At 36.1% G+C, this 22,727-nt stretch overlaps 1 protein-coding gene across 1 annotated transcript in view; it reads right to left on the bottom strand.

Moving 5' to 3' along the window:
* Positions 1-4,231: 4,231 nt before the first annotated feature.
* Positions 4,232-22,727, bottom strand: part of LOC308656596 (calcium-activated chloride channel regulator 4-like) — a gene marked incomplete at both ends in the record, with an annotated part of 32,010 nt that continues 13,514 nt past the window's right edge. The window contains 7 exons of the mRNA XM_081307839.1: positions 4,232-4,680; positions 5,034-5,276; positions 11,515-11,685; positions 13,418-13,685; positions 14,205-14,420; positions 17,290-17,396; positions 18,884-19,061. Of these exons, the coding sequence (XP_081163965.1) occupies positions 4,232-4,680; positions 5,034-5,276; positions 11,515-11,685; positions 13,418-13,685; positions 14,205-14,420; positions 17,290-17,396; positions 18,884-19,061 (1,632 nt within the window). The remainder of the gene's footprint in view (positions 4,681-5,033; positions 5,277-11,514; positions 11,686-13,417; positions 13,686-14,204; positions 14,421-17,289; positions 17,397-18,883; positions 19,062-22,727) is intronic.

The raw sequence follows: 22,727 nt of genomic DNA on the forward strand, positions 1-22,727 counted from the left end.
TGTAAATTCTGATGTATCACAGAGGTATAGAAGGACCCAAGTAGGAATCTGTGGCAGGTGAGCAGTGATGGTGACAAGGACAGAGATATTGTGGAAGAGATAGTTAATGTGTGTGATTCTGAACAAAGTCTGGGGGTGTCATATACAATAGTTCCTGATGGTATAGATGGGTGTGGGATTGGGGAATTTGGAAGGAAAGTAAATCTAGACTTTTGTCTAAATACTTGGAAGGATGAAACACTCATTAATTAAGAAGGAAAAACTGTTAGTGGAGAATGTTTAGAATCATCATTTTTATTATTATTACTTTGCTCTGGGAAGGTTTAGGCTTCTGGCATATTTTAATATTAGCCTTTTATTTTTTTAAAAATGGCTTTTAATTTTTTTTCTTCCATTCTGAGGCTCTATTTTCATTTGCCTCTCTACTTCAGCACTTAGTGCTGAATGTCTGGTAAATAGCAGGATTCAATAGGTCAGTTGGGCTAAGATGGGCAGATAGTCCTCAATGCTAAGATCCCTGAGCTTCAGAGTTAGCAAGTTCTAAACATGAGAGCTGCCATGAATTCAGCACTAGGTACATATAGGAACAGGACCCCAAATCTGCCATTATTTAATGGAATCCACAAAATACTTGGAGGTAGGCTCAATTGTCCCAGTTTGCAGATTACAATACTGTAAGTCTGAATCCAAAGTGTTCTTTTAAATTTTTAAAAACTTTTTTCAGTTTCATATGTACAAGGTTTAAAATATAAAATAGTTCTATAATACTTATAATAGAATTTAACAATTACTCTACAAATAAAGCCTCTCTTGGCTTCAAACATACTAATTCTTCTAATTTCCACTTCTCTATACTGTACTTCACAGTCAAGATTCTGTTTACTCTCTTCATTATTTCTTTGTGAGAATTGCATTTATTAAGTTCACTGATCACTTTGTGTTGCTAAATTCACTGTCCATTTCTCAGCATTAATCACAACAGTCACTTGCTCCTTTGTGCTTGCTTCCTGTTCTGCCTATGACCCCACACTCTTGGAAAATCGCAGTTGTCTTCAGAAGTCCTTCCTAGCCTTTTGTTGTTGTTGTTGGGTGTGGGGATAAGTCAAGGGACAGCTCTTCCTCCCTATTCAATCTCAAAATATGTCTATTAGTGTATGAAAATGGCAACTTCAATTCATCTGAAATTGTTTTTCCTTGGGCTCCTTACGGAACCAACAAACAAGCACTATAGAAGATCTACAAGATTGAGATCAAAGTGAACACATAGACAATGACACATGACTCTGCAGTACAATAGGGGATGGGGCCAGAAGTCTGTAATCAGTGCCACCAGTGTGGAGTGAGTGTCACCATGTCACAGAGCTCATAGCTTTCAGATTTCTGACTATTAAAATTACTAGGCTGAGGACAAGGACCACTCACTACCACATGAGGAAATTCCTTGTGATTCCACCATGTGGCACGATTGCATATTTCTGTGATTGTACGGGCTTTGCTCAGGCAACTTAGATGTATTGAAACTGCATCTGGCAGAAACTCTGATTCTGGGGTAGAACTGGTGAGAAGTTCTATGCTCTGTAGTATTCATACTCATTCTGTTTCCCTAATGGAATCTGGACTAATAACAGGAATTGGCTGTTTTGTTAATCTAGTTATAACAAAATTTAGTAACTTAAAACAATAATTATATTTTCTCCATGATTATGTTGGTTGACTGGGATTAAATGGAAGGTTTGTTTGCTGGTTATTCTTGAAGTCTAGTGATTACAAATGGAAAAACATCTAGAGGCTTGTGTAAATCTCTGAGGGCAGGTATTTAACTTGTGACACTGTGACTGGCTAACTCCAGGCCATCATCCACTTGGATGGCTGCTGTGACAGGTTTTTTCTGTTCAGGAACCCTTCAGAGAGCTGATTCTCTGAGGTTGGTACAGAAGCTGTTCCTTCCCACATAGGGTGACTCTCTTCATTATTTGGAAACTTAGATTTACTTTCTGTTTCTAGATTCCTAATCAGAGGTGATGGTTCTACCTGTCTCTACCCAAATCTGATACTTTTTTTTGATTAACGAGATCTACTATGAGACCATGGAGGGTACTTTGTGGTTTTACTGGACCCTACAGAGTCCCTACACAACTGGCGCTGTTGCTAGTTTATCCTGCAGCATAGGTAGGGCTGGCTTTGTGGATATGGGGTCCGTGCAGTTGTTCAGAGCTTTGTGCTCAGCAGGGCTTTGAACTTGGTTTCATTGTTTTTGTCATTGCTTGAAATTTTGCTGTTGTTTTGAAATTCTCAATAATTTTTAAACAGAGGCCTCTTGTTTCCATTTCGTACTGGGAAACATAAGTTATTTACCTGTCCTGACTATAATAATAACAATCATTTGGTTATCTAATTCTAACTAATTAACAACTAGTTACTTATAGAGATCTGGTAATAGAACTAATTCAGAGCTAGATCTTGGTGGGAATAGCCCAATATAGGTATCTGCCTATGCCTAGTTATTGTACTGTAGCATCACAAAGGGAAATAAGCATGCCAATAAGCTTTGCCTTCAGAGGTATGGGATGGCTGGGTGGGAAGGATACTGAGAAAGTCTGATACAGTAGTATCACTATTGCTAACCCAGAATCTCAGGCCTTCATTCCCCTCCTTGTAAAATTCCAAAGTGTAACAGGCCTTTTCTATGTTCTCCACATTGACCTATATCTCTCTACCTATTAGCAGTAGTTGAACAGGTGCTAACCTGCAAGAAGGAGTAAGACTGCAATATTCGTTCTTCCTCAACAACACAATTCTTGTTATGGTTTGGATGTGAGGTCCCCAAAACATTCACAAGTGAGAGAATGCAAGAAGGTTCAGAGGAGAAATAATTGGGTTGTGAGAGTCTTAACAAATTGCTGAGAGCCACGGCCGAGTCTCTATGGCCCCTGGCATTTTGCCAACAGTATTGGTTGACAGGCGAGGCATTACTATCCGCCTCAGCGGCTACTTTTGAGTTCTCCAGCTACTTTGGAGTTCTCGTGGGGATTCCCCAAGAGTTCCCATTGGTTGGGAAAGTGCAGGAGGAGGGATTTCCGGGAGAGATATTTCCGGCTGCGGGTTCCTTTCCTGGACGAGCCGCATGGTGTTCCGGAGAATTCCTCAGGAGCATGTGTGAAGTGTTTTCTTGCAGTTCAAAAATAAAGTTTGTTCCTGCTTCAGTGGCTCTTGATTTGTGCCCAGCCAGACTGTGTCAACAAATTAGTGAATTAATCCCCTGATAGGGATTATCTGAGTGGAAACTGAAATGGTAGGGTGAAGCTGGAGATGATGGGAATTTGGGGGTATGGCTTTGGGGTATATATTTGTATCTGGCAAGTGGAGACCTCTCTCTCTACTTCCTGACCCATGTGAGTCACTTCCCTCTGCCACACACTCCACCATGATGTTCTGCCTCATTTTGAGCCCCAGAGAATGGAGCCTGCTGTCATGGACTGAGACCTCTGAAACCATGAGCCCTTAGTAAAGTTTTCTTCCCCTACAGTTGTTTTTGGGACCTTGTGACTCTGAGTTATGAATGAAATTATTTTTTACATATTTCAGGGTTTTTCTCTGAAAACAGTCAATACACAGTAGCTTCAATAATTCCTATGATGAAAGAAACAGTACATGGGTAGGTATGGCTTTTTAAGGAAAAAGACGCGTATGTTTATATTGAACTGAAATCAGAAAAAAAAACTATTGTTTGACAGGTGGTATCTGATTTTTTTTAACTGCTACCTTCCATATTTCATAAATTGCAACAAATATGATTATAGACATTTCAGTGCTACGTGGAGCTTTTAGGTATAATGCCATCAATTTATATCAATGGCACCAAAAACAGTGAATTTCCACAAATATCATTTATTTGATTTTTTTGTAATTTTTAAAAAACTACTTAAACTGACAATTTTAACTTTGTCATGAAATTTGTAAATATTATTTTTGAACGTTTTTTCATCAGAAAAATAATACACAGCTGGGGCATCAATAAGAAAAAGGTCTTTATTTATCACTACACATGAAAAATCAAATGAGTGAATAAAACTATTAACTTTAGTATTGGCAGTTTTTCACAAATTCATGCATGTTTATATTTAATCATAGTATTCTTTTTAGACTTCCTAAACTTATCTTTTATAAGTGTAAATTCATACAGGCTGAATTTAGAATTTCAGAAATATACATTCCTTATGTTTTTGTTTTTTTAAAACTCTGTTGTAGGTCTTCTTGAAGAGTTTCTCTTCTTTAAGATACAAATAGTGGTACTTAAAATAATACTAACAACCACAACACACCCCACCACTGATAGCACCACTGTAGAAATATTTACTCCAGAATTATGATTAGGATGACTTTCACCAGGATTAGGATTTGGTTGGCCTTCATCAGGAACAGGATCTACTTGAGGGATAAACAAAGCCACTTGTGCAATATTGGATACTTTTGATGTCAAATTGCTTTTGTCTACACTTTGAATGGCAATGAATATGTGGGTTATGTTTTCTTCTGAGATGTTTCCTGGTTTAAATGCAAAGGTTTCCTTGGAGTTCGCCTCTTTTGGTGATAGGTTGGTAGTGTTAACTTGAAGTGCATCATCAAAATTGTCTCTTAGATCAATGATACTTCCACTTATTCTTATGATATACTCTCGGACTAAGAAAAGAGGTACAGGCAGTTTAGTAACTGTAGCATAGATACATATAAATTTTTTTCCATTTACTCTCAAAAATGTTGTTTACTTATGCATAGTGTATACTCACAAAAAAGTTACTGCTTTTTAAATAAACCTGAATTCTGACTTTTAAGCTCTGCCAAATGCTACTATCTTTATTTTAACCATGTTAAAATATCTCCTGTTTGATTGATTAAAAAATATCAGATTATAAAATTAAAAGTTCAGTGAGCTGTCAGTCAAAAACTGTTCTTTCCTAACCTGCCCATACACCCTTGCTTTTGCAATGAGCAGCTTTAACTTAAGTTGAAACCACATGATACTTTATGCTTACCTGTTCCGACATCAAAATTATCTCCTGGTGCTGTCCATGTTAGGTTGATCTGATCACCCTCAGGTGTGGCATCAAGGTCTGTGATTTGACTTGGAGGGAACAGGTCAGGCAAGGGAGCATTTGTAGTGCCTGGAACATTTGATACCACAAATGCACCTCCAGATGCTGTTCGGCTGAAATTCTCCAATATTGTCTGAGTATCCTCAGTAGTTTCGGGTCTTGGTGGGTTCACTTCAATTACCCCTGCATTAAAAATTCACTAGTTCAAAATTAGCAAACAAATCACCTTCTTCATCCCACTGGTTTTTCCCCTCTTCATATGTATAGTCAAATTTTTACTAAGTCTTCTGACACAATCATAAGCACCAATTGCTGGGATAATTCACGTTTTAGTATCCTTTAGGATAAAATGGGATAACAAATTGCTCTAAAATGAGGACTACACTAAAAAGAATAAAGGTATATAATAATTCAATAATTCAATATATGCCTTTAAAAATGTTGCTTTATTTCTCAAATTATCTTCAGGCTGGAATATACCTGGGGAAAAGCCAGTTTCCTTTCAACCACTCCATGCTGCAAGTGCTAAGGAATAATATTTATGATGGTATTCTAATTGCTAAGAAAAAGCCCCTAAAAGTCACAAGAGAAGTAACTATGCAAAGCAAAGTTAGCAAATAATGCATTATTCATGCTTATCATCACCTTGCTGTACACATTTTTTCTTGTGATTTAATGAAAACATTAATGACAAAAGGATAGTTAGTTAAATAACACTCTGAATACACTTTGTGTTAAAATTTATAGGAAGGATTGTTTTTACCAAAATAGAATTGTAGACCAATGGTAGAGAATAGAGGACACAGAGAAACCCACATAAATACAATTATCTCATATTAGACAAAGGTGCCAAAAACATACATTGGAGAAAAGATAGCCTCTTCAACAAATGGTGCTGGGAAAACTGGAAATCCTTATGCAGCCAAATGAAATTAAGCCCCAATATCTCACCATGCACAAAACTCAACTCAAAGTGGATCAAGGACCTAGGAATAAAACCAGAGACCCTGTGCCTAACAGAAGAAAAAGTAGACCCAAATCTCCATCATATTGGATTAGGTCCCAACTTCCTTAATAAGACTCCTGGAGTACAAAAAATAAAATCAAGAATCAATAAATGGGATGGATTCAAGCTTAAAAGCTTCTTTTCAGCAAAAGAAACAATCAGTGAGGTGAATAGAGAGCCTACATTTTGGGAGCAAATTTTTACCACACACACATCAGATAGAGCACTAATCTCTAGGACATATAAAGAACTCAAAAATCTTAACACCAAAACAAAACAAAACAAAACCCCAATCAGTAAATGGTAAAAAGAACTGAACAGACACTACTCAGAAGATGATATAGAATCAATCAACAAATATATAAAAAAATGTTCAACATCTCTAGCAATTAGAGAAATGAAAATCAAAACTACCCTAAGATTTCATCTCACTCCAGTCAGAATGGCAGCTATTAAGAATACAAACAACAATATATGTTGTCAAGGATGTGGGGAAAAAGGCACACTCATACATTGCTTGTGAGACTGAAAATTAGTGCAGCCAATATGGAAAGCAGTATGGAGATTCCTTGGAAAACTTAGAATGGAACCACCATTTGACACAGCAATCCCACTCCTTGGTCTGTACCCCCAAACAGCATATTACAGTGAAGCAGCCACATCAACGTTTAAAGCAGCACAATTGACAATAGCTAAATTGTGGAACCGACCTATATGCCCTTCAGTGGACGAATGGATAAAGAAAATGTGGTATATATACACAATGGAATATTACTCCACATTAAAAGAGAATAAAATCATGGCATTTGCAGGTAAATAATGGAATTGGAGAATATTATGCTAAGTGAAGTCAGCCAAAGTCTGAATATTTTCTCTGATATGTAGATGCTGATCCATAATGGGGATGGATGGGGGAGCATGGGAAGTATGGAGGAACTCTAGATAGGGCAAAGCGGAAGGAGAGGAGAGAGAAGTTTTGGGGGTAGGAAAGATGGTGGAATGAGATGGACATCATTATCCTAAGTACACATATGAAGACACAAATGGTGTGACTCTACATTGTATACAATAAGAGACATAAAAAATTATGCTCTATATGTGTACTATAAATTGAAGTGCATTCTGCTAGACCTCCATAACCATCTTTAGTTGTGGCAACTACCAGTTTAGAACATCAGATAACCAGGTGGTATTTTGTTTATATTGGGATCTGTTAACAGTATCCTTCCCCTCAAAGGAGAGGTATTGGAACCCTACAGGGGCATTACAAGCCTATAGGGTAAACATGGGAATGCCTCAGATCCACAGAACTGGAAAGGAAGATACCCGAGCAACATGGAAAGACAAGGGAAAAAAGTGCCCCAAACAAATCAAGATACCACATTATTAAAATCCATGGCCAGGACAACAGATGAAATTATAGCGAAGGAGTTCAGGCTGCACATAATTAAAATGTTCTGTCAATTAAAGGATGATATAAGAGAGCAAATATGAGCAGCAAAAGATCATTTTGACAAAGAGTTACATAAACAAATTCAGGAAGCAAAAGTTTACTTCAATAGGGAGATAGATGTTCTAAAGAAAAAACAAACAGAAATACTTGAAATGAAAGAAACTATAAACCAAATTAAAAGCTCAATTGAAAGCATCACCAACACATTAGACCACTTGGAAGACAGGACCCCAGACAATGAAGACAAACTATATAATCTTGAAAAATAATGTAGACTGCACAATGAAAATGGTAAGAAACCATGAGCAGAACATTCAAGAAATATGGGATAGCATAAAAAGACCAAATTTAAGAATTATTGGGATAGAGGAAGGCATAGAGTTCCAAACCAAAGGAATGAACATTCTATTCAATGAAGTACTATTAGAAAATTTTCCAAACATGAAAAATAAATTGGAAAACCAAATTCAAGAGGCTTACAGGACACCAAATGTACAAAATCACAACAGATCCACACCAAGACATATTACAATGAAAATGCCTAACATAGGAATAAAGAGAGAAACTTAAAGCCATGAGAGAAAAGTATCAAATTACATACAGGGGAAAACCAATCAGGTTATGTGCAGATTTTCCAACCTGGACCCTAAAAGCTAAAAGATCCTGGAACAACATAGATCAAGTTCTGAAAGAAAATGGATGCCAACCAAGCATCTTGTAACCAGCAAAATTAAGCTTTAGATTTGACAATGAAATAAAAACCTTCCCTGATAAACAAAAGTTAAAAGAATTTACAACTAGACATCCTAAAGGCTGTCTATCTACACTAAGCCCCAGGCCAACATCATTCTAAATGGAGAAAAATGAAGGCACTCCTTTTAAAAACTGGAACAAGACAGGGATGCCCTATTTCACCACTTCTATGTAACATATTCTTGAAACACTGGCCAAAGCAAATAGACAGATGAAAGAAATTAAAGGGATATGTATAGGGAAAGAACTTAAATTAGCACTATTTGCTGTTGATATAATTGTATACCTAGAAGACCTCAAAAGCTCCACCAGAAAACTTCAAGAACTAGTAAATGAATTCAGCAAAATAGCAGAATACAAAATCAACACCCATAAATGAAAGGCATTTCTGTATATCAGTGACAAATCCTCTGAGAGGGAAATGAGGAAAACTACCTCATTTACAACAGCCGCAAAAAAAAAAAAAAAAAAAAAAAAAAACCTTGGAAATCAACTTAACAAAAGAGGTGAAAGATCAATACAATGAAAACTGCAGAACCCTAAGGAACGAAATCAAAGAATACCTTAGAAGATGGAAAGATCTACCTTGCTCTTGGATAGGCAGGATTAATATTATCAAAATGACCATACTTCCAAAAGCACTATACAAATTTAATGCACTTCCAATCAAAATACCAATGGCATTCCTCATAGAAATAGAAGAAGCAATCATGAAATTCACCTGGAAAAATAAGAGACCCTGAATAGCTAAAACAATCCTTAGCAGGAAGAGTGAAGCAGGTGGCATCATTGTAGCAGACCTTAAACTCTACTACAGAGCAATAGTAACTAAAACAGCATGGTATTGGTACCAAAACAGACTGGTAGACCAATGGTACAGAATATAGGACACAGAGACTAACCCAAAAAAATCACAATTAACTTATATTAGACAAAGGCACCAAAAAACATGCATTGGAGAAAAGATAGTCTCTTCAACAAATTGTACTGGGAAAACTAGAAATCCATATGCATCAAAATGAAATTAAACTGCTATCTCTCACCATATTCAAAACACAACTCAAAGTGAATCAAGGACCTGGGAATACAACCAGAGATCCTGCGTCTAATAGAAGAAAAAGTAGGCCCTAAACTCCATCGTGTTGGAATTGATCCCAACTTCCTTAATAAGCCTCCTATAGCACAAGAATTAAAACCAAGAATCAATAAATAGGATGGATTCAGACTAAAAAGTTTCTTGTCAGCAAAATAAAAAATCTGTGAGGTGAACAGAGAGCCTACATCTTACGAGCAAATTTTTACCCCTCACACATCAGATAGAGCACTAATCTCTAGGGTATATAAAGAACTCAAAAAGTTAAACACCAAGAAACAAATAACCCAATAAATAAATGGGCCAAGGACATGAACAAACACTTCTCAGAAGAGGGTATACAATCAATCAACAAATATATGAGAAAATGTTCATCATCTCTAGCAATTAGAGAAATGCAAATCAAACCACTCTAAGATATCAGCTCACTCTTGTCAGAATGGCAGCTATTGTGAAGACAAACAACAATAAGTGTTGGCGAGGATGTGGGGAAAAAGGCACACTCATACATTGCTTGTGGGACTGCAAATTAGTGCAGCCAATATGGAAAGCAGTATGGAGATTCCTTGGAAAACTAGGAATGGAACCATCATTTGACCCAGCTATCCCTCTCCTTGGTCTATACTCAAAGGATTTAAAAACAGCATACTACAGGGACACAGCCACATCAATGCTTATAGCAGCACAATTCATAATAGCTAAACTGTGGAACCAACCTAGATGCCCTTCAATGGATGAATGGATAGAAAAAATGTGGCATATATACACAATGGAAATTACTCAGCAATAAAGGAGAAAAAAATCAGGTCACTTGCAGGTCAATAGATGACGCTGGAGAAGATAATGCTAAATGCAGTTAGCCAATCCTAAAAAGAACAAATGCCAAATGTTTTCTCTTATATAAGGAGGCTGATTCATACTGGGGTAGGGAGAGGGAGCATGGGAGGAATAGATAAACTCTAGATAGGGTAGAGGGCTGGGGGGGGGGAAGGGAGTGGTCAAGGGTTATCAAGGATGTTGAAATGTGATGGACATCATTATTCAAAGTTCATGTATGAAAACACGAATTATTGTGAACATAAATTATATACAATCAGAGATATGAAAAATTGTGCTGTCTATGTATAATAAGAATTGTAATGCATTCCACTATCATGGGAGCAAACACTGATTTTCATTTTGATGTGAGCTACTGATGTGTGTGCATCTTCTGGCTGTACTGTAGGAATACTTCAATTCACTGGGAACATGCTCTCTTGCTAGTATTTTAGTAGTAGAAATCTGACAGTGAACCTTCTGAGAAACATTATGCTTGGTATATTCTGTTACTTTATGTCTCATTTTAAATTGAGCATTAAAGGAATGGATTATTGTAGTTGTAACTTTGCCAATATATCTATCTAGAGACCTGTTGTCATTTCTGCCTTCAGTGAAAATTTTGTCCCAGGAAAAGCAGGGGTACAATTTTTTTTTCTAACAGAAGGTATTGCTATAGTGTATTCTTGGTTATCAAAAATACTCATGTAGCTTTGGGATTTTGAATTGGTGAATATTCATGATACACAGAAAAGCCTGATTCACACTATGATTTCAGTCACACAAAATGAGATGTTGTATACGGACATGCAGGTTCTGAAAGGACATGTCTAGCTAAGCTACTTGTGACTCCACGACTTTGTTCTTTGCTTGTGTTTTCCTGTTTCCCATAATATACATATTAACTTTTAAAATATAAAAGCAGTTTAAAAGCAAACAAACCAGAAAACACCATCACAAATAAATTATTATTTTTAATAGCACATGTAATCTAAAGGATAAATTCTGCTTCTACTTAGGCTCATAACATATTGATTTGTTTTCATGTCCTGAGCTGAAAATTTGGCATATTTTTGTTGACATCATGAAAGTTTCCCAAACTAACATAATTCTAGCTAACAGTTTTTAGGTGCCAGGCATTATTTCAAAGCCCAGATTAATTTAGAGAATTAGCTAAGAACTTCATTCCAGAAGTGGGAAAAGCTATATTGTGAGTTGTAAGATGTTTGAAGCCTCAATTATACCAAACCCCAAATATTATTCTATCTATGCATGAATTCAGACGCCATGAGCTACTCACCATCTACCACCCAGCCTGGTATATAGGCAGCTCTATTTGGTGGGTGCCACAAGCTTCGACTGGCAGAGTCTGTTCCTCCGTGAGCCCGCACTTTTAAGTTATATCTGCCATTTTCTGAATAAGATGTAAAATACCTGGAGTAGACCCCGTCATCTTTGAAAGAATCAGCACCTTATCATAGAAATGAAGAAATAAATGATTGTAAATACAAAGAGAAATTCATGCATTTTCCAAAACAACAAGCTGTGGCCTCTATAACATGTCCTCTCCACCAGGCTTCATATTTAGGGTTTGATCTTTTGGAGAATATTTCCATTATGCTTTGTCAGCTCAAAATATTGTTGAATTGAGACTCAAGTTATTTTTATACCTTTATATCCATATACCACATATATATACATTTATACTTGTATATGTATAATAAATACATAAATATCTCATATTTTTATCCTTTATCAATTTAAATATATTTTATGGTACTACTCTTACCATTTCTCTGCCATTTGCTTTGTTTTCACCTTAATTTATCTAGTCATATTAATTTATCTACTCATATGTCATCCTTGTATTTAACTAAAAAAATGCCCACAATAGGAAAAAAAAAGTGACTTTGTGTAGGATCTAATTCTCACTCAAGCCAACTACAATTATTTGTTTTGCTTTATCTTCAACAACTCTTCCTTTTTCTTTTCTCTTGTCTTTGCTGATCCATTAATTTTCTGTTCTGACACAGAAAAATCCCATATGCTATTGGAATAAAAATTGGAGGATTTCAAGAACACTATATCGTAAGTATACTTCTTGATAACACTAGCATTGGTGTCACCTGTTATATTGCAAAACATGTATCTTGTGGCGTATAAATTCTAAATCAGAGGGTACTAAGTGAGGTCCTTGAACCACCACTATCTGTATCTCTATAAGTTTAGGGATTTTCAGACATGTAAATTTCTCATACTACCTAGGGAAGTGCCTTGGCATTCCATATTTTAATTAAACTCTCCAGATGATTCCCTGTATGCTAAAGTTTGAGAATGCCTACACTAAGCCATTGTTAATCACCATTGCCTTCTTAAGTGAAGGCATTTCAAACTAGATACTTCCCAATTAGCTAAATATTCATCTGATGAAATGCTAAGAAATCAAACAAGATACAGATAGGTTTTATATATTGCAGATAGTTTTATGGAAAGGGAAAGAAAAAGCAAAGGACAGTGGTGCCTGAAGAAGGAATTGAGTTGCACATAAGAATAATTAGCCAACTCTAGTTGAAGACAGTATTATCAAAAGAGTGAATAAATTACATTGTGGAAAGTACTGATTCAAATCTGTAATCATTCATATGTGAATCAAATTGCTTCTTTCCTTGCTCACTGATCTCTTACCAGAAGCCAGCACAGTTCCTTCTTTCCTACTTGTAACACCCGGTATCTGATGCCCCAGTGAGGAGCCCTCCTTTCTTCAGATAGCTCCTGCTGCCTCTGAGCCTCAGCTCTCAAAACTCTTTTTTTTTTTTCAGTCGTTGGCAGTTACTCTTGCTTCTCTCCCTTTTCCTACCAGGGGCCCAGGTAGTACTACTAGATCTCATCTGACTGCTTGTGCTTAACCATCTCTGAGCAGACTTTCTTGGTGATGTTCCCCTATGAAACACTTGCCTGGCATTGCTGATGCTGTCCTCAAGTGTCTGAATGAGATCTACTTAAATGGTGATGGCCAATAATAATAACAACAAATAACATTTATTGTCAACATTGATTACAGGTTTTATCTGATAGAATTCCCTGCAGGTTCTGCTATTTCTCCATCCCTTGGGTATCTATCTTACTGCCCCATTTTGACACAGGACCCTTACCATATCCTGAGTTTTAAAAATATAGGCTTATTCATGAAATCAGTGAATTACCTGCACCATTGTCCAAAAGTTCCAAAACTTGTGTTTTTCCACTGTTTGATTCAATGATCGCAGTCACGCTGGCTCCAAGAATGGGGAGATACCCTTGGAGAACTTGTGCATAGACGATCATTGGACTGGGGAACTTGTTTGTATCTTTGTTCATTTTAGCATTCACTGTGATTGGAGGCACAGAAGAACTTGCTGCCCGAGAGGTTACTGTCATGGTTAGTGTTTCTGTGTTTGCTTTGGCCTGAAGACTGTAAGTCCAAGTGCCCACCTAAAATTTCCAGTGGAAAGATAGTAAGTTTCCAGAGTTAAATCATATTCTGGTTTCCATTATTCAAATCTACAATAAATCTTAGAAGTATGAAGTATGATAAACAGGGTTTTGATGGCTTGAGGTTTTAAAATGGTGTGAGTTGGGGTTCAGGCAGGTACTCTGATTATTGTCATGTATGGTGTCTGTATTTTGTGACATCCTCATCTGGAAAAAGTAATTACTGGACAGTCTGCCTTTGGTCTTATTCATTGACCTCAGCAGCAATCTGCACACTAACTGCACAGAGTCTTCCCATAGTTTTTCCTGAGAGTTTTTGTTAGACTTTCTCCTGATGCAAGAGTTCTTTATTTCATTTTCCTGCTATCTACTACAGTCTTTAGGGTCACAAAGTCAAGGAGAGTGCATCACAAAATAATTTTGTAGATGATATGATCACCAATACTCACACTTATGACATTAAACAATTTATTTTCAGCTTTCAAAAATTCAGAGGAAGTCTAAAAGCTGATCACTTACCTGTGCAGTTCCTGGAATGCTGAGATAGGCCATTTTGGAAACAGTGTCCTGTGTGAAAGCTTCTGTCAGTGTCCCACTGGGATTCCAGAGAGAAATACTGGGAGGCTTGATTTCCCACGTGACGAGAAAGAATGTGTCCTTTCCCACAGTGCTATCGATTATTACAGTGTCATTCATCCAGAGATCATTGTTCAGGGTTAATCCCTTACTTTCGAGCTGTTTAGATACATTTTAAAAATCGATGATTGGAGAATAGAATAATTTTATTTTTTTTCTTTTAAAGATCAGTCTCAATTTCTCATCTAAATATAATCTTATATATGGCCACCTTACTCTTGGGATCTTTCTGAAACTCATTGATATGTAGCAGTTGTTAGCTAGAATGTGTGGAAATAGAGGATCTGAGAGAAAAACAGGATATAAAAGAGCTGTAGATCAGGAGAATGAATTTACAGTTGGGGACAGGAAATGATTATTTTTTTCCCAGACCCATACTAGTCTTTACTTTTAAAGGGTGCTGTAGACAGCGAAGGACTATTGGGGGTATGTATGTGTGTGTGTTTGTGTGCATGCATGTTTGATTACCCTTAGTTTACCCATTTTCATGATGATCCAAGAAATGATGTTTATGGGTCATTCGAGCATTTGACAGAGAGTGAGAGCTTTACAAATAAGGACCATAAATCATTGGGAAAACGCTCTCATGGATATTTTCCTGGTCTGAAATCTTGAAATAGTTTTTCATACAGGATAGAGAGTGAAGCTCTGGACAGCAAACACAAAAGGGGAAACTGATGTGTACAGGATGGAATCTTGAGACAAGACCAAGTAAAATGTAGGACCATCTCAAGGAGGAACTTTTAAGAAGCTATTCAAGACTTTGTGGGTAGCACATAGTCTAGGAGAGACCTCTTTTGCTTAATTACTATTTTTTAAAGTGACAAAAATTGTATAAGTTTATCATATACAACATGATGTTTTGAAAAGTATACCCATTATGGAAGGGCTAAATCAAGCTAATTTACATGAGCATTACCTCACATCCTTGTCATTTTGTGTGTGTGTGTGTGTGTTTGTGAAAGGACTGAAGTCCTCTCAATGAGGATGTCATTCATGTTATTAAGTATCATCATCATGTTTGTATGATAGATCTTTTGAACTCATTTCTATTGAACTGAAATGTTGTATCCTTGTCTAACATCTCTCCAATTCCTACATTCTACCAGTTGTTGATAATGATCATTCTACTGTTTGCTTCTCTGAGTTCAACTATTTAAGATCATGCACTTTTGTCTTTCTGGGCCTGGCTCATTTCAGGTAACATAAAGTCTCAAAAGGTCCAACTTGATCCACTCACTACATGCTTCCTAAGTAGAGCATTTTCAGAACAATAAGAAATCTCATCTCTACTTCAACGTACTCCACAACAAAACATACCCTCATGCTGATAAAAGTGAGTGGATTCTACTTGAAGCATCATTGTTATAAAAATCTTCATCTCCTGTTAAGTGAATATGTCTTTGATTTAAGAAAGTATTATTTTTTTTTTTAGTTTCATTTCCTTTATTTTTTTGATGGCAGTAGAACTTGTGTGCGGCCATTCCACTGACATTAAAATAGCACTTCCACTGACACCATAATGGCTCAGGCACCTGCCTTGACACAGTAATGACTCTTGTGGGGCCGTTACACTGTCTATGGAAGTATATGAGACACTTCATTGATGGTGTAACAGCTCTGGTACTTGTAAAGAGATGGTTATAACGCCTCTGGGGTGGTTGCCATGACACCGCAGGTAAAGGAGGTACCTTTGTGGACACTGCAGCAGAACTTTTACTAATACTTTAAGTAAGCCTATGAAAAATATACACATATGCACATTGATACATAAACAGTTTGTAAAACATTTAAGAAAGTATTATTATGCTGTAAAAACTCCAAACCAAAATGTAAATATTCTAAGCCACAGGCTACAGCATCTATGCTCTACTTATTGTTGGAAAATAGGTCTGTCTAGGTGATCATGGTAAGTTTTAATGTAGAGAGTAACTTGATGAATAGAAAAACTGAACACGGAAGTCTTGACATAAGGAGGTATGACATAGACTTTTGGAAAGAAGAGAATTTTTTTAAGATTTTGATGGAAATAGCCTATGTTGACATCATAGATGTGATCTGAATTAAAGAACAAATGCTTAATCAAAGTCCTTGAATCTAAGTAACAAAAAATGATGGTGCTATTGTGGGCTGGGGATGTGGCTCAAGCGGTAGCGCGCTCGCCTGGCATGCGTGCGGCCCGGGTTCGATCCTCAGCACCACATACCAACAAAGATGTTGTGTCCGCCGAGAACTAAAAAAAAATGAGTGTTGAAGGTTCTCTCTCTCTCTCTCTCTCTCCTCTCTCACTCTCTCTTTAAAAAAAATGATGGTGCTATTGTAACATAGATGAGAAAAAGAGTTGAGTTCAGAAGAGAGGTGAGTAAAATAAAATGACAGCAAAAAAATGTGGTTGAAGAGGTGGGAAAAGCCCTAGCCTTGTAGATACAGAATAATCTTTCACCATTTCTTTCTCCTGTTTATTTCCAAGATACACTTCTTATGTTTCCAAATTAGGCACTTGAATTCATTTATCTAAATTTATTTTATAAGAATGAAGGATAAGGAAACCTTGAAAACATGAGTTTTTTAAAAAATACATTCATTCAAAAATGGTTGCTTTTTAAAAATGAAGTCCTTTGATGGAAAATGTATGTAATTAGGTTTTAATATTATTCCTTAACCAAATTCTATGGGAATATGAAAAAAAATCTTAGCTCTCTTACCATTTATTTTACTCTTTTTTTTTCATTTTCCTCAAAGGTTTATTATATTTTTTTTCCAATTCTGCTCTTTCTTTTTCTTTCTTTTTTTTCTGGTATTTTCCTCTGATTTTAGCATTCAATTGGGTTGATTATTTCTAGCAAAAGTTTTGATTTTAATTAGAAATTTACTTTGAGATAAACATAGAACTCAAAGCTTAAGACTACAAATTCTTTTCAGTTATGGTAAATGCAAGCAGAAAAGCCCCAGTAGTGGGAACTCTGACCTGAAATGACTTCTGGGTGGGATCAGCATTTTCTGATGTAAGGGCCCCAAAAGCATCAATGAGGCCATTGTTCTCCGCATTATCTGAAGCATAAATATGTTTTCCTCCTAAAATGTAAATGCATTAGTTAGTTTGCTTTCTAGAAGATAAGTACATTTTAGTGATTAATAAGGTAACATTTTAAACAAAATCAGTTTCAGTACATATTATTAAAATATACTAATGTCAGATAGCTATAAGATTTAATTCTGAAATGCCAATTTAAAAATACAACTAGGAAGCAGAAGCTACTTTAATACCTCAACATCAAAATATCAGCTACCTGAAATACATCAAATAATCATGGATGATGAAAGAAAATGTTACAGTTCCATGTGGTTAAGCTTGCAGTCTTTACACAACCCTTCTGGGGAATTATTCAGTTTTATTTAGGATATAGTTCTATCAAAGTGGTTTTTAGATATTTCAGAAAGAGTAGATCAAACAGAAAATTAGAAGGTAATATATAAATTAGAAAGATATTATGTACTGAAGTATCCTGACAATCATTGACAGGAGATAGAAGAAAAGTAAGCACTAAAGACAAGTTCAAAAGGTACTGCTACTCAATGGAATACTTGGAAGTGATTTAAATGTTGCATTTGCTATAAAAGCACTTTGGATGGGCATGGCAACTCAGGCCTGTAAAACTAGCTACTTGGGAGGCTGAAGCAGGAGAATTACAATTTTGGAGCCAGTCTTGGCAACTTTAGAGATCTGTCTCAAACAAAACACCAACAACAAACAAAACAAAACAGAAACACCTTAAAATGATGAGTTTATACAACTAACAGAAAGCTTATATTTGTGCCATTAAAGCCAATTTGATAAAATATTTGGCACTCATGTTGTGAATTATATTTTTTCTGTTATGTTTAGAAGATATTATAAACATAATATGTTTTCATCACATCTTTGTATCTAAAATAACAGCTACTATTGTTAATATTTATCTAGAAATTTCTTGTTATTTGGATCTTTTGGCTGAGCTAATGTCAGTTGTGGCTTTCCACCTCACAGCCTGCTTCACAGATGGGCACCTATGCTCTGGCCTCACAGGAATACCATTGCTTCCTCAAGGAAATATCATTGCTTCCATCACATTGCTTCCATCAAATTGTCCTCCAACATGACTTTTTTTTTTTTGGTTCATTGCCTGATTATCTTCTCTTACCCTCTTTCTTTCCAGGGAAATTTAATACCTTGTTCAAGGTCTAGCTCAGAAGTCACCTAGTTGCTGAAATCTCCTTACCCCTATACTCTACAACCTTGGGGGAATTGATGGCTTCCTCTGCACACACAGAATTTTATTCTTGGATAGTCCTACTGTTATGAAGGAATATTATATGATTATGATCTAATTTGCAGTTTTATTTGCCTCTTCATATAACTGAATTCTGAATACTGTGAGAACAGAAATTGGGTCTGGTTTGACTATGGTTTCCAACTCCTGGCCCAGGACTTGCAAACTAGGAGCTTAAGAGAAGTTGTTGAGTTGTCAGCCTCTTTATATACATTGGTATTAAAGGTCTAGAATGTACAGATCATGTTTTACCTGTGTCAGTGCTCATCTGTATTACTGCTTGTTCAGCAGATGGCCCCAAAGCAATTAAATGAATGACGGCCCCACTCTGTTTCACAGCATCAATGCATCTCCCTGTAGTTCTGTCCTCCCCATCTGTCAGCAGCACTATTTCAGATCCATCTATTTGGGGGTTTAGCTTTTCAATCACCTGTAAGCATAATTCAGACCACAATTACTATCCTAGATCCAAAAGACCAATGGGAAATTAGAGAAAAATTTAGACAAATAAATGATAGTGTAAGGAATAGAGGTGTTAATCTCTTTTAAAATCATAGAATCTGAAATCAACAATCCCTGGGGAAATTGAAACATTACCTTTTCCTGCCCCAGATTCCATCCCTGCCAACTGAAGAGAATATTTATTCAAATGTAGATAGGTGGGAGCAGGGCTTTGGAAAATCCTGCCTGGACCTAATGACAGCCTGGGAAACTCAGATTAACCAGACACCTACAATATAATTGTGAAATATAGAAGTAATATTTTTCTGCTTTCTTTGACCAACTATCTACACCAAAGCTTCAGCGTATAATGTCGATTGTATATACAGATAGATACATTAAGACTCCACCTCAAGAAAGGGAACAGGAGGAGGGAAAAGGCAAGTACTGGGGTCTAAATTGGAGCAAAATATATTCCATCCTTGTATAAGTTTGTCAAAAAGAACCCTAATATTATGGGTAACTAAAATGAACTAATGAAAAATAGTGTCCACTCGAATTTTTTTTTTAGGTTTTTTTTTTATTGTTGGTCGTTCAAAACATTACATAGTTCTTAATCTATCATATTTCAGTTTGATTCAAGTGGGTTATGAACTCCCATTTTCACTCAAAATTAAAAAGTTTTAATTTCAAATTAGAAAATTCTTAGCATACTTTTAAAAAAGATATGTTCAATTCTAAGCATGTTGAGGTTAGGGATATTGTATAATTTTATTTTACTTTTAATAGTAACTGGCACAGAACTAAGCATATTAGTGGTATTCAGAGACAACATGAATAATATTTGTTAGTTTTTATTTGCAATTGAATTTCTTTCCTAAAAGTCCAACAGTTTAAATCTTGGAGCTCTAAATCTAGATGGCTATGTAAGAGGATAAAGAGAACTTAGCCTGGGATAGCAATTATATTTCAACTTCTGTGACAACTTTAATTAGTGATGGCCTCTTTGAGCACTATTTTGGGAAACTGAGTGTAGACTACAAGAAAAAAAAAGTCAGGTTATCAGTGGCTTTCTTGTTCATGGAGTGGAAGTATGTATAGATTTACAGAATAGGTTTTAGAATGTAGAAATCCCTAATAAAGTTCATATCAAGGGGAAAAATTACCACCCTCATTACAATTTGTTCAGGATCTGAGTCAAAGAGACTTATACATATTGTAATACATGTAAAATATACTCTGATATGCATTGAAATGAAACTGAAGAATAGAGGAAGGCTATATACATTTATGGTATTTATACCACATTCATAACATACTAATCCCTGACATGTGAATGCAAATGAAGATCCAAAGATGAAGTAACATTCTCTCTTCTTCATCTCTCCTTTTTTAAATTAGTATATTCACTGAGCACTTACAGTGGGTCAGCCACTATGCTGGAATTCAATAGGAACTATGTGCTCCTGCATTCATAGAAAAAATTCAATTTAATTCAATAATCTTACAGAGTTGCTGATACTGAGGAGATGAAGATAAACACAACAAATATGTTCAACAGAGTGCTCTGTAGTTCAAGAAAAATGAAAAAAAATTAGAGATATCCCTTTTACTGAACACTAAGTATGTGTTAATTATGTTTTATATGTTGTATAATTTATTTCAATCCCAAGCTCCTAAATTGTCTCCCTATTACCACTCTTGCTCCCTACACTTGGTTTTACATGGGGCAACCAGGTCACCTTCATAAAACATAAACTGATAACCAGATTCTGATGTTTCAAGCTCTTCAGTAGCTGTTTGTTCTTCTTTAAAAAACATAAAAATCTATCATATTTTTGAAGCTTTGGATGGTTAGCCATAATCTAATTTTCCAACCACATTTCATACCCCTTCATTTGCTATTGTCCAGTGCCACTAGCTTCTACCATTTCTTGGATTAATCCATTTTTTCCCAATTCTTTTTTTTAACTCTTTTTTTTTCTTTTTTAACATTTATTTTTTAGGTATAGATGGACACAATACAATGCCTTTATTTTATGTGATGCTGAGAATCGAACCTGGGTCCCACCCATGCTAGGCCAGCGCTCTACCGCTGAGCCTCAATCCCAGCCCCCAATTCTCTTTTTTAATATTTATTTTTTAGTTGTAGTTGGACACAATACCTTCATTTCACTTATTTATTTTTATATGGTGCTTAGGATAGAACTCAGGGTCTCACATGTGCGAGGCAAGCACTCTACCGCTGAGCTACAACCCCAGCCCCGCACCCCTACCAATTCTTTCTAAGAAACTTTGTGCTCTCCTTTCTACATGAACCATTGGCTTTTTCTCATCCTTCAAATCTTACTTTAGATGTCATTTTTTAGGAAAGGCCTCAGTGGCCTCTTTTCCTGAAGAAATTCCCTCCTTTCCCAGTTACTCAGAATAATATCACTCTGTATGTTCTTTCCAAACACTGTCTCCACAATGTGCATTACTGTTTGTATTCACCTATATGGTAAAATACGTTCCTCATGGATACAGAAAACACTGCAGAGGGAAGCAGCTTTGATTGGCCCATAGCAGCTAGACATTAAATACATGTTGAATAGATGAAAACATGAATAACCTTATGTGCTGGCTTTCATTATCCTGTCTTACTAAGGAGAAACTCAAGGACTTGAGAGGTCAATCATGTTTAGTGTCACAAAGCTAATAGTGACAACTGAGATTTAAATGCAGGTCTTCATTTTATAAAACCATGCTTAAAACTCCATGTAATTCATAAAAGAGACTCTATAGGGTTGTGGAAGGGCAGTAAAAGCTAAAAAGAGAGAGGATTTTGAAGACCTAGTAGAATTTTAACATGTCAAGATGGGAAAGATGGAAGCATTTTAGGCAGAGCAATTACATGCTCATAGGTAGAGGGACTGCTAGCACACAGGGGGCTTGGAGAGCAATGTGCACAGTAAGTTCTTAGGGCATAATCAGGAGTGGAGAACTGAGAAAAAGGCTGGGAGATAGAAGAGAGCAATCTTAGTTTCAGGAGACTTTGGAGTAACTTCAGACTGAGGAATTTGGACTTAATTTTGTAGACTGTAAGGGGATAGACAGGGTTTCTAAACAGAAAAATGACAATTGATATTAGTAATATGTTCAATATGACCATTTGGATAAAATTTACTCTATAATACAGCAAAAATCATTCTAAGTATGTAACTATATAAGTTCACATCATCTTCATAATAATCCTATGAGTAGGCATTCCTCTGTCCTCTATTGTATAGAAGAGGCATATAGAATCCAAAGAGACCAAAAAGTTTGCCTAAGGTTACAAAGCTAATAAACAGAGCCAGTACTCTGATGCAAAATGTTATACCCTGACTCACATGGCTTACACTAGATAAGATTAATAGTCCCTACTTAATAGATAGGCATCAGTTTGCCCTGTCTGAATGCTATATAAACTAAAAAGAGAACTGGCTCAAAGTGGAATCACACCAAGTAATTTGCTTCATTGCCCCCAAAGTTGATGGCTTTTGTGCCCACACACTATTATTTACTTAACTGAAATTTATTTAGCACCAACTCTTCTATACAAACAAGAGCAAAATATCTGGCCTTATTGGTCATATAATATAGTGGCATTTTTATATTTATTTATTTCCCTACA

This window comes from Spermophilus citellus, assembly GCF_964194105.1.
Source record: "Spermophilus citellus genome assembly, chromosome: 9".
Lineage (NCBI taxonomy): Eukaryota > Metazoa > Chordata > Mammalia > Rodentia > Sciuridae > Spermophilus > Spermophilus citellus.